We start from the raw sequence: 18,158 nt of genomic DNA on the forward strand, positions 1-18,158 counted from the left end.
GTGCAGCCGACAAATCTGCGGCAACTGTGTGATGCCATCATGTCAATATGGACCAAACTCCCTGAGGAATGCTTCCAATTCCTGCCTTCCGAACTGCCTTCCAATTGAGGCAGTTCTGAAGGCAAAAGGGGGTCCAACCCGTTACTAGCATGGGGTACCTAATAAAGTGGCCGGTGAGTGTATGCCCCCTGTGTTTTAAGGAAGAACATGGATTTATTTGCAATACATCAGTCATTCACAAAGAAAATTGGTGTCCTTAAAAGGTTGGATTTTCCTTTTTTTTTTATTAAGGCATTGACATCATTTTCCAAAAGATGTTTTTTGTTCTTCTTTTTAATAAACTTTGTACGGTGGCCGAAAGGGGCAAACGCCCTGCAACTTCAGAAAACACATGCAAATAGACAAAACACAAGCAAATTAAGAAAACAACTTCATTAATTTGACACTACGTGCAGCATTCAGCAAACGTGCTGCAAAACACACAACACAACCAAATAAATAAACGTGATGCAAATAAAAAAACTATGCAAAAAGAAAAGCACACAAACCACGAAAACAAATCCAATAAAAACAAAGCTGCATCCAACTTTTCTACAGGCAAAATCTCACTCGATGTCTGCCGAGCACAAGCATTTTCCAATGCAAGAATGCTGCTGGAGCAAAGGCGGATTATATTCCACCACCAACATGCCACAACATGAGTTGAACCATATGTCAGCTCTAATACTTTGCACAACAGACCGGTATACTGCCGTTAAAGATACACACTGATCCATCTAGAACACTGGACTCACCCTGAGCTGCAGGCAACGTGTCTCAGTGCGGAGACTCCTGAGGACCTTTGTCCTTCCATTCAGCCAGGCATTTGCGTGTGAGGTCTTTCTCAAAGGCCAGCTGCACCAGAGAATTTCTCATTTCCAAGATTATGTAGACTGGAGACTGAAGTTGTGGTTCATTGACAGCCACACCCGATGCCATGCAAAACCAATGACAGCGCCGGGCTCCAGCCGTGGGTCTAATGTTAGCTTGGCTGAAAAGAAAAAGAAAAAAGAAAATAATAATGTTAGCTTGGCCTTCCATCATCATTTCATCCCCTCCTTCTCCTTCCTCCCGCAACATTTCCTCCAAACCCGAGCTGAACTATATTTATCGGTTGAATGTCCATTTTCATAAAGCCACTTTCTTATTTCCATGATTAATGATAGCGCCCAAAATTCTTTGTGTGATGCCTTTAACCCTTGACCTCAAGGGTCACTTCAGAGGCTTTTTCTTTAACTGTCTATGGTTTTACATCGCAGCGCGGTAACCATGTATTGTTAATATTGAGTCTATGGCATAGACTGTATATATATTGACGGTCTATAGTCTATGGCGGTAACTCGCTGCCTCCAGTAAGTACATCGAGGGGAAGGTGGGGCTGGCTAAATTCAGCTGGAATCCAGGCTAGCAAGTGGCGGTTGTCGCGCGGGGCTGTGAAACCAGTTGCGAAGTTTGTAATGCCAACTTCAAAGATGTGACTAGATCTGATGGTTGACTGTCTTCCTCCTAAACTAGGATACTGAATGTATTATTACAATTATAAATGAGTTATTATAATTAGAATAATGTGTATGCTGACACGTTTGAGCAATATTTGGCACATTAATTAATCATTAATGTAGAGCTATTTTATACTTTATACTTATACTTAAAAAAAATGCCCGAAAACAGCGACGAGCCCCGCATCACTATTTTCTCACGTCCTGAACTGAGTGCTGTGTCCCTATATCGGCCACGAGACGTCGCCATTTTTCTCTTCTCCTTCTTTCCACGAGTCAGTTTGCCATCTGCCGAGCGGTCACGTGACACATCTGTCAGGGAACAGCATGGCGGACATGCATGTGGAACCTCAAAACAAATTTCACCGATTGTCCAGCTAACCACGCCTCGAGAAACAGCGATACCGCGCGGGAAGCCGGGCCGGCGGTGCCCGAAACGACAGCAGAATGGACGAGGATAACAAACTTCAGTTCCCGTCTCTGCCTGCGACCAAGGAGGATCTTCTGGTTAGTGTGCACAACAGCCTGCGTTAGCCGATTTGCAGTGTTTGGCTGGCTAATCTGAGCTAGCCTCCACTCCAGCAGCTAAAATATAAGCAAGAAATTATTTGTGTTTTAGGGCAGAAGCATGACGCATTTGTGTGGATCTATTAAACATGTTCGCGTGTGTTTTTTTTAGAACGTCTGTGTCATTATCTCTTCCAGGCAAACTAACGTTAAGGCAAGGTTCACTGCCAACACTGAGTAGCATTGTCATCAAACATTAGCCCCATATGTCCTCAAAGTAAACCGGTAGCTAACGTTACTCATTACTCACTCTGATCTGGTGGCTGAATTACCTCCAGCAACTGTGACATCATCAAAGGAACTTCCCTCAGTTTCTAACCACGCTTTAAATTCCATTTTTACAGGACTGGGCTTATCCAATGAGACGAGAAATGCAGGTATGTAAAATGAGATTGTAGCCTGTATAGGGAAGAACAATGTTTGACAGTGTGTCACTATGCACCAAAGTAGTAACCTATGTTGATGATATGATCACATGACAAATGCATTGAATTAATTTACTGTATTTTTATATAAATTATTCTTACCCCTGGCAAATTCTGACTTCAGGTTACTTTTATTCAACCAGCAAGTTTTTTCTTGATTAGAAATGACACAGGCGTCTCCCAGAATGTAATAAGTGATATACAGGAGGCATCATTGTGGAAAGAATCATCACTCATCTTTTACTTACATTCAAACAAAAAGTGGCATGTCCAAAATTATTCATACCCTTTGCAAACTGTCATAGTCTATAGGAAAATCCAAAGATCTATACCATTCCAAATAGTCCAAGCTGTTCTAAAGCATCCTAATTAGTCTGATTCATTGGGAACAGCTGTTTTAATCACTGAGGACCTTACATTTTTTGAATTAAGGCATTGAGATCAATTTCTGAAAGATGATTTTTTTATTCCTCTTTGGCATGGATGTGTAAACTTTCTCAAGCCGTGTGTGTGTGTGTGTGTGTGTGTGTGTGTGTGTGTGTGTGTGTGTGTGTGTGTGTGTGTGTGTGAATATACACGTACCTGTGCTGTTAGTGATGTTAAGTACTGTCTTTATTTTCAGGAGATATTACCGGGACTGTTTTTAGGTCCCTACTCAGCTGCAATGAAAAGCAAGGTAATTTTTTTTTTTTTTTTTTTCAGAAGTTAACTACAGGTACTTGGAGACAGTGACACAGAGAAAATAATACATGATTTGATCACATTTGTATAGCTCATATTGTTCTCTTGTTTCTCATTGTCTAGCTGCCAAGCCTTGAGAGACAGGGCATAACGCATGTTGTGTGTGTCCGCCAAGACATTGAAGCCAATTTTATTAAACCTAATTTCCCTCATACATTTAGGTAAGAACTCACTGTGCGATGTACGTTGATGTGAACTGCCTTTTTGTTTGAAATGTTAAAAAAAGTGTTTTCTCGCTAACCCATTAACTAAATGTTATATCTTTGCAGATACCTTGTGTTAGATATTGCTGACAATCCAGTGGAAAATATAATACGATTTTTCCCTTCAGTGAGTTACAAAGTGGGCTTTTTACTTCCTGTGTTTCATTGCACTGAGATGTTCAACATTTACACTATGGCTGATATACTATCATTCATTCAACAGACTAAAGAATTTATTGATGGCTGCTTAGCAACAGGAGGTAATGCCATTTCCCTTTTCATACGTGTTAAAGCAACACTAAAGAACTTTTCCTCTTTGGTCCCCCTACAGGTTGGAAGCGGAATTGTACATTATCGTTATCATTACCCGTATTCTTATGTCTCATTCGACTACTACAGATCTGCTACCTGATCCGGCAAACTTAAAATAATGTACTTTAAAATAATGTTTAGAGAATCGTTTATGTGGTTCACCAACTTCTGCATTCGCTTTGCGGCTCTCTACCAGCTATAACCGCACTAGGTAAGTTTCCCAGATCGGGTAGCAGATCTGTAGTTCCAATGGGACATCCCGACAGCGGTAATAGATAATTCCACTTCCAACCCTTACGGGGACCAAAACAGAAAAGTCTTTTAATGTTGCTTCAAGTAGAAAAAAGTCTTTTATCAACAATCTTTTGTCCTGTTCTTTTAGGAAAGGTACTGGTTCATGGTAATGCAGGGATATCAAGAAGGTGCGGTTTGTTTTTCAATGTTCAATTTCATTAAATAAGTTCACATGCATTGTATCTCATACACTTAATTTCCATTACATGTTACTGCTAAAGTTTTTTTTATTAAATATCTTTTGAATATTGTATTTATAATTTCCTTCAATAAAGATTGATCAGCAGAACCTAAACGGCTGGAAATATAAAACTGTCTTTACTTAACTTTATTTATTGTTTCAGTGCTGCCTTAGTAATTGCTTACCTTATGGAAACATTTGGGATGAAATACAGGTGGGTTTGTTTGTTTTTTGGTATTTTTTTTTTTTTATTAATCTAATTATGGCTTTCGTCTAAAGTCTAACTTTTTTTTAAATGTTTGTTTTTTAAAGGATATAGATGCACATTCCATTGTGTTTTTGTATTGAAGGTGTAAATCATGTACGCCATGCCTCACATATATCTAAGGGTGTGTCTACTTTACGCATGAATATAAAAAAACTACATAAATGAACTAGTAAATGAACTACAACATTTTGCAGACATTTTAACGGTGTGCCTACTTTGTGCACATCGTAATAACAATAAAACTAAAAATAGTAAGTGTTACGTGTCTAAACCTTTCAGAGATAGACCTTTTTAAAATCTATTTTAGACCTTTCTATTTCCCAGTAAGAGCTGTGACGTAGCTATTGCTAAACCAACCAGACTCCATTTAAAAAACAGTAGTTTTAGCGTGTATAGAGCCAACATATTTTCACATGTACGTTACAAGTATGGCGATACAGTATGGCCCCAAAGAGGTAGCGTTTTAAGTGATGTTGAGCGATTATCCCATCAAAGTCAATAAGAAATCTTTTTGAAGATTTGGGGAAACTGCATGGCAAATCATAGCACACCATTCCCGATCATTACACACGTTTTGATGTATTTTGTGTGCACGTGTTTCCAACGCTGCGTGACTAGTAGCGGGACAAAACGCACATCGGCACACTGAAATATACTGCAGCATAATTGTTTGACTATAAAACATACAACTTGATGTTGTCAGTATGTTTTCCTGTTGTGACTGTTTGTAGGGGTACATCGCAATATTTCAGTGGCTGGGATTGTAACCTTTTGTTTTTATTTACTTTTATAGGGATGCATTCAGCCACGTTCAGGAGAGAAGGTTTTGCATCAACCCCAATGTGGGCTTTGTTCATCAGCTACAGGTAAGACTTAACTTCAAATTTTAATTAATCTACATGACAGTCCAATCCAGAAGTATGCATGTTCAACCTATTCCATTATTAACTAACTGTACTACTAAGTTGTTTTCAACAAAATATAATTTATCAAGCTCCTTGACTTTAAAAGGCCACGATACAGTATGCTAGGCGGTTATCTTCAAGTTATAAGTTCTTATATTGAGTCACCCAATACTGGTGTGACACTGCAGAAATTGTATTTCTATCTCTACAAGTTTCCCATAAACGGTACGCATGTACCATACATGGTACGCATGTACCATATCTACTGTCTTCCAATAGTCAGCCTTTATTGGTCACATTTAGCAATCCGGCTCACAAGCAACGCTTGCAGGCGTATGGATATGCCGATATTTATAATAGGCTGTATATTAACTTATTTTCATTTCATAGTTATAGAAATAATTTTTTTAACTGTTATCCATGTTTATAATCATAATATCACAAATTATATATCCAGCTACAAAAAAGCCTGGAGGTTAGAACGGAAGTACAAAGAGTTGTTTCTATCAAGGTGATACACCGCCTCACCTCGTCACATTGGTGTAAACTGGCAGGTTTCAGAATGTTGCACACCGCCCTGTTGCAAGTTTCAACTTGTCTCGTCGCAAATCCTTGGTCTGAAGATGGCTTTAAGCCTCTGAAGATTGACTGAGTCAAATCATGGTCCTTTGATCGAAGTGTTGAATATTAAATTTCTTCTGGCTCACCCCTAGTTGGATGTATAAATGTTTAGTTTGAAAGCATAGATGCTGTGGCTTGTTCCCAATATTAGGCAAAAGATCAGACTGTCTGCCTTTTGAAGCATGTTCAGTGATGAAGAAATTGTACCAAAATATACTGTGTTTCTGACTACTCATTACCAGTATAAATGACTTAACTCTTATTGTTGTAATAATCAGTTTTTGTTTCCTAGGAATATGAAGCGATCTACCTAGCCAAATTAACCATTAAAATGATGTCACCTATGCAGTTGGGCCGGTCCTTCTCGTTACAAGCTGGGATGCAAGGTTTGTATATAATACGCTGCCAATCTACCACTGTCTCCTCAAAATTCTTTTTGTTTCTCAGAGAGACTTGTTCCAGAAAGGAATTCAAAACAGGGTTGACTGGAGTGTTATTTAGGCATGGTGTAGCATTAGTTGTTGAGTCTGCCTTGAGGCTGACATAATCTATCACCGGCGTTTAGTGATGGTGTTCTAGAGCTTGGTTGCACATTTTTTGCAGTTTTTAATGGTGATAGTTTTCTTTGAGTCCACAATGGAGCTAGATTTTATTTGCTGGAAAATCAGCAAATATGAGCGAGAGCCAGGTCCATCGGGTGATTTCTTACTGAACAGAAGACATGAACAGACGCTTACAGTTGAACACTTGGAGCTCTCCAGAACATTTACCTTTTTAAGCTTCTTTTGTTCTCCCTGAATGGCGGGGACTTCCCCCAGCACAGGCTACAAAGTGTTAGGCGTTGGAGAAGTTCTTTAATCCAGGAGGTTTTACAGTTATCAAATTGGGTGTGCTGACGTATGCAGTATGTTTTAGTTACTTTTATTTTATTTTATGTTTTGTCCACGTTTCATACAGGAAGCCGTAAACGCAGCCTGGAGGAAGATGAAGACTTTGGAGCAATGCAGGTCACAGCAGCACAGAACGGATGAGCTTTGCTGCTATTTAGCCGCATGGCGCAGTGCACTCAATTTTTCCCCCGACATTTTTAATGGAATTAAAAATGTAAATATTTGAACTTTTTCTAAGGGGAAGGGTCAGGGGTGGGGGGGCGGCCACTCATGTCTGAGACATGGAGAACGGAGGGGGATCAGGCCAATTTAATAACTTTTTTTTTTCAAGCTGTATGCACTGATGGGAGATTTTTTGCAGTTTTATAGTATTTAAAGCATTTTGCATTTGCAGCGGGACAGTATTGCAATAATGCACTTTCGATACTTGAATTTGTGTAGATGACCAGAATGGTGCAGTCAGCAAAAGGGAAAGTAGCCAGGACGTTGCCCAGTGGAGGACATGAGAAGAGGAATAGCTAATGCCTTTATTTTGGGAGTAATAGGATAATGGACTAATACCAGGCTTTCTGTGGGATAGTAAGGATTGGGAAAATAACAACCCACTGCTTAATAAAAACGAGTCTGACTGTGTCCTGTTGAGCTGTGTTTTTATAACTTAATGTTCTTGACAGTATTTTCTTACATGATATTCAAAGACAATTTACAGTCAAAAGTTATACTTTTTACAATATTAACTTTCGGGAGCCCTTGCTGTGTATTTCAGTAACTAAGAAGCAGTCACTGACAGCAGACCACTTTTATGAGTTCATAGTCAAGTTGTTGCACAATGCATCTTACCCAAAAACGTTTTGCCACAACCAGAGGTGGGAAGTAGAAATACTTCGTCACTGCCCTCAAGTAGATTTTTCAGATATTTTTACTTTACTATTTTTGTGGCGACTTTTTTCTTTTACTCCTTACATTTTAACACGATTATCAGTACTTTATACTCCCATTTTGCAAAATTGGCTTGTTACTTTAGTTTAAATAATTTTAGTAGAGTTAGGTATTTTTCATGTCAATACCAAATTCAATCTAAGTAGATGGGAATATATGTTGCACTTGACGCACCACTACAAGACTTCTTAATTATTTTCTGTTTAGTAATTCATGTTTTATCCTTTTTAGAAGCCATATGAGCACACACATAGATGTACATTCTTTTAAATGTTAAGAGGAAGATTAAGAAAGGGAACCTGGATCTGTGAATTCTCACAGAATCTCAATTGAATTCATTTATCAGTCAAAATCTCATTAACCTGGAGTCCCAGTCTCAAAAATCATATGGGATGTTTTAGGCCTATTGGCAGACATCCATATAAAATGTAGGCAATGGCATAAAGAGCCTGTTTCCATGTCCACTGATGTTTTTCAGCTTGCACTCAGTAACGTGTGGTCCAGGCAGCTTTGCAAAAAAAAAAAAAAGGTTGTCATTTGCAAGGCTAAGTAAATTTCCCGCCTGTACTTTACTTCAGTAAAGAAGTTAAATCAGTATTTCTACCAGAGTATTTTTACAAGTATCTGTCCTTCTAATTGAGTACAGGAAGTGCATACTTTTGCCATCTCTGGCCACAACTATTATTAGTAGATAATGCCCATCTCATAGTTTCCCAATCTGTACAAAAACATGTTCATGGTTAAAACATGAATTAGCATTGTAATACAAATGTCACAGATTTGTTTTACAACTAGAAATAAAACCAAAAGAAACATGGTAGGTCATAGAATATTTTATGTTACTATTACATATTTGGAAATAAATTACATTAAATGTGTTCCCGTAACTTAAATAAGACTTCATTTACAAAAATCTTTATCCATTTCCCATCATACATTGTTGTAATCCTACAGCTGTAATCAATTATCGACCAAATACAAAACTTACAGAACCTTAGTTAATCACTCACCACTGCCTCACGAAATATAAACTTGTGTTGACTAGAAATGCATTTTAACAGTCTTGACTTGACAGTAATGATCATGTCTTGCAGTATTCGAACCTTCATTATAGTCAACAGCAACACTACTGTCAAAGAAAAACCCGCCAAGATAAAGAGCACTTTGTACCAAAGAGGACGTGTCAGAAAAATCAAAACCCCAGTAAAACCCAAAGTATTAATAACTATTCACATTACAAGAAACAAAACTGCTTTTCTTTGGTGAATTGCCTTGATGATTAATGAAACAAATCTGTGAGACTAAGCTTGAATAATGAGCTAAAGTAATTCCATCCAATATGCTTGGTTTTGTATTGAACCGTAGTAAACGTTTTAATGATTCTTTAGTTGCTTAGGAAATAACTTCATTTGGTATCTTTCTTTCTCAAGAAATTATATTTATTGACTATTGCATGGTAGTCTGAGTTTAAAGTCAGAATTCTGAGATTAAAGTCAGAACTCAAATTGTCACCGGTTCCCATAATCCTCTTCCGTAGATATTATTTAAATTATCTCTGTCAGTACACAGCGCATTACTTATTAATAATGTAAGACATTACATTTGCAGTAATTGACAAGCCTTTCTTCGCATGATGGGGAAAGATGATGACAGAGCACCCCCTTGGTGAGGTAGCCATGGTTACCATAGAGGGGAGGGTGATTTTAGACTGAGCGGATTTCTTCAACATACACGTATGAAGGTGTGGTCCATGTTTATAGCTGCTGTTGTCCTCAGTTGGAAAATCGGCACTGCATGTAAGTCTCGTGTGAGGCGCTGTATCCAAACTTTTGGTAGAAAGCCACATTGTTGGGTGCACATTCCAGTGTGATTTTATAGCAATTCAGTTTTTTGCTGAGAAGAGTAAGAGCTGAAACTAACCTACATGGGCAAACAAGAGATGGAGGAAAAGGAAAATAAATCAGCATATTTCTTTAAGGTCTTAAATATTATAAACCAGCCAAAACTAAATGTACGTGTCAGGCTCACACAGGTCTACTCACAGTTTGCCCAGCTGCTTCCCTCTGCACACGTCACTGACTACTACCTCCTCCACCCGGCCCCTCTGCAAACAAAACAGAATAGAGAGGGTCTTTATCCCAGTCATTTTGTTTCAATCATTTTCTAGATGTTTGTTTATTAATGCTAATCGGATTTGCATAGTGTTAAGGAAATACAAATGTTTATTCATGTGTAAATATTTGGTTTATAGTGGTGAACTACATTCATTTAAATGTACTTCATTAATAGGTAAATTATTTAGGGATTGGGTTCTAGGAAAAACATGGATAGAAATTAAAGTTGTAACCATCGTTAAATATGAGCCAATAGCTTGCCGGGATGTAATTCACCTTAGCACAGGAGTGGATGAATTTGTGTTCTGTAATCAACGTGGCCGTGGCAACAATCTGTCCCAGATGTGTGTCCTCCACCACAACAACGTAGTAGTCTCCCGTATTCTTCATATGCTCAAACTTTTCTGGAAGCCAACAGAAAACATATGCATTTTTATCTTCATTGATATTTTATGACAAGTTTTTATTAAAAGTGTGTTTTCTAGAATGAGGGTTTTCTTCTTCTGAAATGTTTGATCTAATCTATGTAAAGACACGTTTTGTCATGAAATCCAAGTGTAAAAACTTGGTACAACTTTAGGGTTTAAAATAAAACTAACTGGTGAACGTATCATTGTGCTAAGCATGACTCACTCGTAAACTGGTCTGGTGTGACATCGCCCGTCTGAGTGAGTTGAGATAAAACCTTGAAGAATCCTGGAACATAAAACAAAACGGTTGGTGAAAATGTCAGGGGGATGGGTACACTCTCTTGTGAATTACTCATTTATGTTGCGGTTATGTTTTATATTTTGAATTATTTGCCACCCAAGATCTTCCTTCCGATGTCAAGGAACAGAAAAGATGCTTTCCACATCATTTACCACTTTCTTATTCAAAACTCTTGAGAAGTACTGGTGTGGAATATGTTGACCATCCAATCTTTTACTCACCCTTGTTGAAATCTGCCGTACAGAGCGGCCTGAGCACCAGGCCTTCCCCTGGGCTGGATGGGGAAATGGGGGGGGAGAAGGAGACACTGTTGCTACTCCAGTCTAGCTCCTGCAGCAGAGAGGGCTCAAAGAGTGGCGTCTCGTCCAGCAGCATTACCCAAAATATCTGCTCTGAAAAAAAACACACACACAAATAAACCAGCAAGTCCACAAACACGACCCCCTAAATGTCTTTCTGACACACTGCATTGAAAAACCTTTTCTAATCAATCTAAGATACAGCATCAGCACAATGACTTAAAATGGTCATACTGTCAGCCAGGATTGAAAATAGGTTTGTTCGCACAGAACTTTGATCTGACAAATACAGTTTCCCTTAGTATACAAGTTGTCATTACTTTACTGCCATGCTTCAGTGGTTGATAAGCAAGTTGGCATAGTAATGGGCACACCAATATATGAAATGTAATGCACATAATCACAATTATGTGCACAAACAAATAACAATACGCTATGAGGTGATAACATTCATTCATGAATTTCTTTTCAGGATCTGGTCCAGGATATGTAATATGAGAGGGGCCCATCCTACAATTGCCTATCCACATACCAAGGTCAACAACAGGTGACATTCTTAGTGCTCTTGGTGGTAGCTTTAACACTGGGAGAACATTCTTCTTGTTTCGGCGATAGTTTTAACCAATTTCTTTCTTTGTTTTCCAATTCTTTATTTCACAAAAGTTCATACACAGAGCGACTCATATATACATTACAACACAGGAACAAAAGAAAAGTCGATACAAAAAAATACTAGCTAGATACCGAGCTAACCGCGTCATAATTCTCGTTTCCATGGAAGCAAAACATTACTCTTCAGTGGTGTCATTATGCTCTTATGACCACCAAGCCACGCAAATAATAATATAGTTGTGTTAATGGGTTTGTGTTTCCCTGCAGGAACTTACAACGTTACATTTTACCAAACAGCTCATAAAGAACCAGTTAACGTTAGATAAGGCTACTGTCACTCAGGAAAACTATCCAGAGCAGCTAAGTTAGCTAGCTAGAGCCAGAGCTGTAACTTCACATTGTGTTAACGTTACATCCCTTTGGGATCGCCTGTCATGCTAAACCGCTAGCTAGGTAGCTTAACTACTTACCAGTAAATCACCAGAAGAGATGGTCCAGTTGAGTTCCTAGACTGAGGTAACGTAACTACAGTGACAACTGGGCAGTTGTACTACTTATGTAGGTGGTTGGGCTACATCATTCAGCAGAACAGCGTGGGTGTTTCTTTTCCATAGACAGTTAAAGGTTTTTTTCGGCTTCTGTTTCCGCCTGGCATGTATGACGTGGCAGAGATCCTAGAGGTAAGGGGCGCAGCCCAATGACGTCAATGGAGCAGTAAATGTGCATATCCCAAAAAGATTTTTACCAGAAACCATTCCAACTTATATCGAGTGTGATTTATGAATCCAATCAGTCATCCAGACAAAATGACTTTTTATAGTGAAATGTGGGGTTTAACCTGTCAAAACACACGCGCACACACACACACCTAATAAACTCGTACGTCCATTGTATTGGATACAGGCCACTAGACAGGATATAATTTCCTTTTAAACAATGTAATCTTTAAATAAGTGGGTCTGCAATAGTCTGTTTGGAAAATAGAGACAAAGGCAGTTTACTTTGACAAAGCATCAACAAAAGTGGGTTTGTCTCAAGAAGAAGGATTAAACTACTATACTTTGTTAAAAAGCTGTAGAAGCTCTGTTTATTGAGTCTTTTGTATTAACATATTTTACAAAAACTAGATTTACATAAATTATCCATAACTGAACCATTCTTAATTTAGGCACAAAAATACAGGAAAGCTCAGTCCAAAAAGTTTTTCAGTTTTGATTAAATAAGCAATGGTTTTGAAAGAAATCCCATGCATAGGAAAATATATCATGGACAATAAGAGTTGTTAAATAACTAAATGAAAACCAAACAGTCCAATTCTTTTCTTTACATTATCAGTAATTAAAATCTAAATTCTATATTATATCTTCTTACAACACCCCAAAAACAGAGTTTGAGCAATGAAATAAACACAAAATAAAGATCACAACACTTCAGCTTTTAGAATAAGTTTGTGGACTGCTCTTTGGGATAAAGTGGAAGGAAATAAAAAGAACTGTCTAGATTCATGCAAATCTTACCCCATACTGCCCTTACACTGCAATAGGAAATGAAACAATTACAGTCTCCATCTTTGTAGCCATTTATATACCTCAACCACTTTCAGACTTTGAAATGTTCAAAGGGCCCAGTCCATGTTTAACACTTCTGTAATTTTTGAACAGATAGAGGATGATAATGTTCAACGCTAATATCATTTTTGAAATAGCACTCCTCCATGTGAGTAGACAAATGCAACACTAACAGAACACCCTAAACAGAACAAGATTATCAGTCAGTCATTCAGGTCATACAATATCTAGCAATATTAAAGGGGACCTGTTGTGCTCATTTTCAGGTTCATGCTTGTATCTTTCTAATTAAACCCATTTCTTTGTCTCTCTCGGATGACACTTATTTTTCTCATACTACCCATGGCTGCTGCACTTTGTTCCCCCTCTGTCTGAAACGCTCTGTTGGAGCGCCTGTCTCTTTAAGACCACCTCCCCAAAAAAAATCCAATCTACTGTGATTGATCAGCATTTCAGGGCCACTGCCTCTACACCCTCTGTTGTAGGCAGGAATGAATTTAAAAGAGTATGGCAGCACTTTTCTGCCGTGAAAACTCCCCAATAGTTTGCTGTTGGAAGCAGAGTGTTCAGAAGCGTCTGAAATCTGAAGTTTCTGCTCACAGGGATTACTTTTACATACATTTGCAGCATTATTTGAAGCTTTGGCCATGTTTAATATTGACATCTGAGATTGTGACATAATAGATGACTGAAAAGAAAAAGTATAACAGGTCTACTTTAATTCAAAGGCAACTAGATTTGTAAAGTCTTGGAAATGCCTCTTGAAAGAGAGCAAGAGAGACAAAATGTCTTCAAAAGACAGTCCAGCAAGTCCAGCTGTCACAGACTTATCAATTTCTACATACCTTAAAAATTCAATAATTATGGGCACAAATTCCAAGGATCCCATTGATATATTCAGTAGAAAATATTTTCTTACTCAGAGAGAGCACTGCTTATTATTAGAGGGTAATTTAAGAAAGACTGAGAGGATGACAACCACTGTCATTGTACAAAATGTAACACAACCCCTTTGTTGCCTATGCCTCTCAAGGGAATAGTATTAGAAAAACTAAGATTTACGTGCCCACTCCCCCCGTGTTAAATAACAAAGCTGTTTTCTATGGGTGATATTACACGCTAAATACAGAACACCCATATGGGTCAAAAACACTTTGTTTGCAGCAGTATTTTGAGAGGAACATTCATATTTGACAGATAGGCTGAACAATACTAAAGTGACGTTCGCTTACTCCAAGGTAAGAAATAAAAACATGTTATTTTGCCTACACTTAATTCACAGTTGAAACCCATAAAGTAACACAGAAATACATCAGTTGAGTTTCTCCATTCAGAATACGTAGCTTTCCACCATTAGCAAAACGTGAAAATAAAATCAGATAAAAGGAAAACACACAAAGACCCAAAAAGCGTTTACCTAGTAATGACACCTTCAAACTCCTTTCAAACTATACATATCTGAATGTAAAGCATGCTCATTTTTGACAGCCAGTCCCAATCATGGCAGAAACTGACTCTCTACGGAAGCTGGTAGCTGCAATGTGTGGCACGTAAATAGAGGGAAACGCAACCTTGCATTTCGTGACGCTTCACCCATTAATTTATATAATGCTCCTAACACTCCAAATCAGTGATGCAGAGGCCGTTCACAATGGTCTCACCGTTTTAGGCAGCCCAAAACAGTCCGAAGGCCATGTTTGTAATGCTTTTTAATTATTGTTTTGAATAGGTGATGACCACTGACTGTACACCAAATGGGAAGATATTAAATAGCTTTGTCTGTGCCTCATGGGATGATGATGTGATGAAGCCAATCTTTGTATCAGGGTGCAGGGTCTTGTTGATTTTGCATGCGTCTCTCTGCAGCTGCCGCCATGGTTCTACGTCTAAGCACAGTCAAGTTCAACTCTGGAACAATGTCCTCCTCCAGTCCCGGCAAATCCTCATCCTCCTGGTCCTCTGGACTTTTGTTCAGATATCTCCTGCAGGAAAGTAATAAACCACATATGAGCATGAGAAAATGCAAGATAATGGGGAAAAGGCAACCAGTAATAACTACCATTAGTAAACACATGTTTTACCTATTAGTTCTGTGCAGCTGGGCCTTTCAGCTATCCATATAGGCAAGTAAAGGACTTTAACATTGTATTTGTCTGGCGATGGTTCACAGACCGAGACAAACTTGTCTCACAAAATTCAATTTACAGCTCGGCTAGGATACAAAGTCTAGCGTGGTCACACTCCTGACCTCACAAACTGTTTTTTCAAAAACACTGACTTCTTTTTTAAATTTCAAAATTGAACTTCTTTTAGATATAAAACATAGTGTAGCACCATTTTCTATGAGGTAGAAAACCAGCCTGCGTGGTGTACCAACCTGCGTGCCTGCTGGAGAATCTCTTCTTTCCTCTGCTTTAACATCTTCTGCCTCTCCTCAGCCGACTTAGAGAAGCGACCTCCTCTGATCTCCATGCTGTCTGACTCACTGAGGCCCTGTTCAGCGGCTCCACTGGACCCTTCCTGCTCATCTGGCCCAGTGCTCACCTGTGTCGGGGCATGCTCTATGGCCTGACAAAGGAACACAGACAGAATATCTGACAGAGTTACGCCTGTTAAAAGTATTGCATGATTGTCTAATGTTTTTACATTCACCCGGTTTCTTTATTTACCCGCAATGAATTGCTAACATTAGCTAAAGTCTTAAGGTGTATGACTGGTAATTAGGGCCGCACAATTAATTGAATTTTAATCACGAACACGATTTTGGCTTCGAGTGATATTTTAATTGCGTCATTCCAGTCATAAAACGCTCCGCAAATGAAGTAATGTTGTTTATATCAATATAATAAACAACGACCATCCGGCCGAAAAATACAGAGATATGATTTCTAGTCCTGGACTAGTGGAAGATCTGATAAGAATGTGTGTGTGTGTGTGTATTAGCAGGAATGTAGCACAATATGAATGTGAAAGCCGTTATAAATAGCCTAAGTGACAATCAAATTTGTTGTGGTTAAAATCAAAAAATAATCGGGATTTCAATATTGATCAAAATAATCGTGATTATCATTTTGGCCATAATCGTGCAGCCCTACTGGTAATTGTTGATTTTTTTTATATAGGCCAAATTGTAATTATATAAGTGATTATTGTTGACTATATATTTTTATTATTTCAATTGTTAGTTGTGGCACTTAAGCCAAAACATGTTGATAGCAACAAAAACAATAAGGGGGGGATACAGTTAAATAAATGTTTTATGATAATAAAGAGCCATCCTAGGCTATGTGCGTATGTTATTACAATATCTGGGTCACATAACAGTGATACATAACAAAAGGTGTACCCTGGAATTGATTCAAAACTTGAAATTTGACTGAAAGAGAAATTATATTGTTAATTGCAATTATTTCTGAGACAATTAATTGTACAGCAAAATTTGGAATTGTTACAGTTCTAGACAGAGTGTTGCATTCTGGCTTTTTAAGCTAAACATAGGAATGGGACCAACCTAAAACTGAGACAAAACATTGTGTAATCATAACAAGTTTAGTCTTTTTAGAGGTATCAATGGAGAAAAAAATGGCACCGCTATTAACATGTAATCCCTAGCAGACTGACCTGCGTCGGGAACGGCACCTGGATGCGTCCCTCCAGGATGTTGTCAGTGGTGACCTCCACAGAGCGAGTCAACTGTAGATCCTGCATCACAAGATAGGAGGGCACCTGAGGGAACATCTCCTGGACCTGATGGGCCTGACGACCACAAGGTACATGGAAACGGAAGAGAGCGATAGAAAAAGAATTCAAAGAAAGATTGTTGGAGATGGAAGAGCATACCTTAACAAGTGGTTAAAACTAGATTTCTTTTTTTAAGGTGAACACAAACAGGTTTTAAACACACAGTATTGGTGATTTTAAAAGTATAAAATTGTTAAATCTTTTGTGTTATACTATATAATATGCTTGCCATCTTTTGTATCCAACAGTTTCAGTTTAATCTGTTGGTTAAAGAAAGAGGTTATCACTATGTCAACACGGATTTACCAGGAAGTCAAATACCATGTAAGCAAAGTATCGATGTTAGGAGCATTTGGCCAACGTTACACAACTCAGGTAACTGGCTGCTCGTAAACAGCAAGAAGGACTGGAGAGTGTGACCAATGAATGGCCCAATTGGCTTCCAACAAATGAAGTATTAAAAAAAACTGTCATCAAATGTCTCGAAAAATAATTCAAAACCCGGCCTTAAATGTTATCTGCGAGTGCATCATCTCTCAGATAACCAACACTAATTTCATCAGATTGTAAACATAAACTCACCATTGCCATGAGTTGGGAGTTGTTGGCCTGAGCAATGCCCAAGATATTGGTGGTGTGCATTACTTCCACTGAGAAACTGGGCAGCCAGCTGGCAATGCGAGATCCTGTAAGAGAATGGATGGATTTTATAATTCATTGTAATGCAAAGCTTATCTGAAGGATCTGTGTCCGACTGACTTACCATCAAAGTGGAAGAAGTGATTGTGTTGGTTGATGTGTGGTCTAGCATCTGGAGCAGCTCCTGCTGGGCCGATGTTTTCTTCCAAGCCCCCGCCCTGAGGCTGTCCTCTCGCTTGGCCCCCGTCCCCATTAATGTTCAGGGATGTCCGACATGTTGGACACGAGGTGTCCTGCTCCAGCCATGAGCGCAAACAAGAGCTGGAAACACACACAACTTACAAATGTAATTATGGCATTTGTATGTATGTATAAAAACTTGACATTCATTTCAGGTCTTAGAACAAGTCTTCTTTAGATAAACCTCAGGGTCTGTGCAGGGAAACCTACTGAAGCTGAAAATATTCACCAAACTGCTAAACCTCTATGGCAGCAGATAAATATCCATACACTACAAAAGGTAAGAACAGTTCTGTAGTCAGGTCTGCCACACACACACACACACACACACACACACACACACACACACA

General features: G+C 38.6%; 3 protein-coding genes across 4 annotated transcripts in view; 1 reads left to right on the top strand and 2 right to left on the bottom strand.

Moving 5' to 3' along the window:
• The first annotated feature begins 1,795 nt into the window (after positions 1-1,795).
• On the top strand, positions 1,796-7,576 carry styx (serine/threonine/tyrosine interacting protein). Its single transcript, XM_034869929.1, is given in 12 exon segments — positions 1,796-1,971; positions 1,974-2,045; positions 2,450-2,482; positions 3,153-3,206; positions 3,335-3,432; positions 3,541-3,601; positions 3,698-3,734; positions 4,169-4,208; positions 4,425-4,475; positions 5,323-5,395; positions 6,348-6,441; positions 7,013-7,576. Coding segments are annotated over 12 exon segments (780 nt in total). The 5' UTR covers positions 1,796-1,878; the 3' UTR covers positions 7,087-7,576.
• Positions 7,577-8,702: 1,126 nt separating this feature from the next.
• On the bottom strand, positions 8,703-12,297 carry gnpnat1 (glucosamine-phosphate N-acetyltransferase 1). 2 transcript variants are annotated; one of them, XM_034869941.1, is made up of 6 exons: positions 12,091-12,297; positions 10,931-11,096; positions 10,632-10,694; positions 10,275-10,402; positions 9,927-9,988; positions 8,703-9,804 (listed from the first exon to the last, which is right to left on the bottom strand). In XM_034869941.1, the coding sequence occupies exons 2-6, from the start codon at positions 11,082-11,084 to the stop codon at positions 9,657-9,659; spliced, it is 555 nt and encodes a 184-aa protein (XP_034725832.1). In that variant the 5' UTR covers positions 11,085-11,096; positions 12,091-12,297; the 3' UTR covers positions 8,703-9,656. The 2 variants fall into 2 exon arrangements, with proteins under 2 accessions (XP_034725832.1, XP_034725841.1); XM_034869950.1 differs by having other exon boundaries at positions 10,931-11,099; positions 12,091-12,292.
• Positions 12,298-12,679: 382 nt separating this feature from the next.
• Positions 12,680-18,158, bottom strand: part of LOC117943580 (E3 ubiquitin-protein ligase AMFR-like) — an 11,017-nt gene continuing 5,538 nt past the window's right edge. The window contains exons 10-14 of the mRNA XM_034869801.1: positions 17,693-17,889; positions 17,512-17,615; positions 16,810-16,944; positions 15,566-15,756; positions 12,680-15,170 (exon numbers count right to left, since the gene is read on the bottom strand). Of these exons, the coding sequence (XP_034725692.1) occupies positions 15,011-15,170; positions 15,566-15,756; positions 16,810-16,944; positions 17,512-17,615; positions 17,693-17,889 (787 nt within the window). The 3' untranslated portion in view covers positions 12,680-15,010. The remainder of the gene's footprint in view (positions 15,171-15,565; positions 15,757-16,809; positions 16,945-17,511; positions 17,616-17,692; positions 17,890-18,158) is intronic.

This window comes from Etheostoma cragini, chromosome 1, assembly GCF_013103735.1.
Source record: "Etheostoma cragini isolate CJK2018 chromosome 1, CSU_Ecrag_1.0, whole genome shotgun sequence".
NCBI lineage: Eukaryota > Metazoa > Chordata > Actinopteri > Perciformes > Percidae > Etheostoma > Etheostoma cragini.

Bases quoted from the DNA above. Each gene is read 5' to 3' on its own strand.
- gnpnat1 (XM_034869941.1), bottom strand. From the start codon at position 11,084: ATGCTGCTGGACGAGACGCCACTCTTTGAGCCCTCTCTGCTGCAGGAG. The intron at 10,695-10,930 runs GTGAGTAAAAGA...TTTATGTTCCAG, and splicing joins TACGGCAGATTTCAACAAGG to GATTCTTCAAGGTTTTATCT. The intron at 10,403-10,631 runs GTGAGTCATGCT...GTTGGCTTCCAG, and splicing joins CACACCAGACCAGTTTACGA to AAAAGTTTGAGCATATGAAG.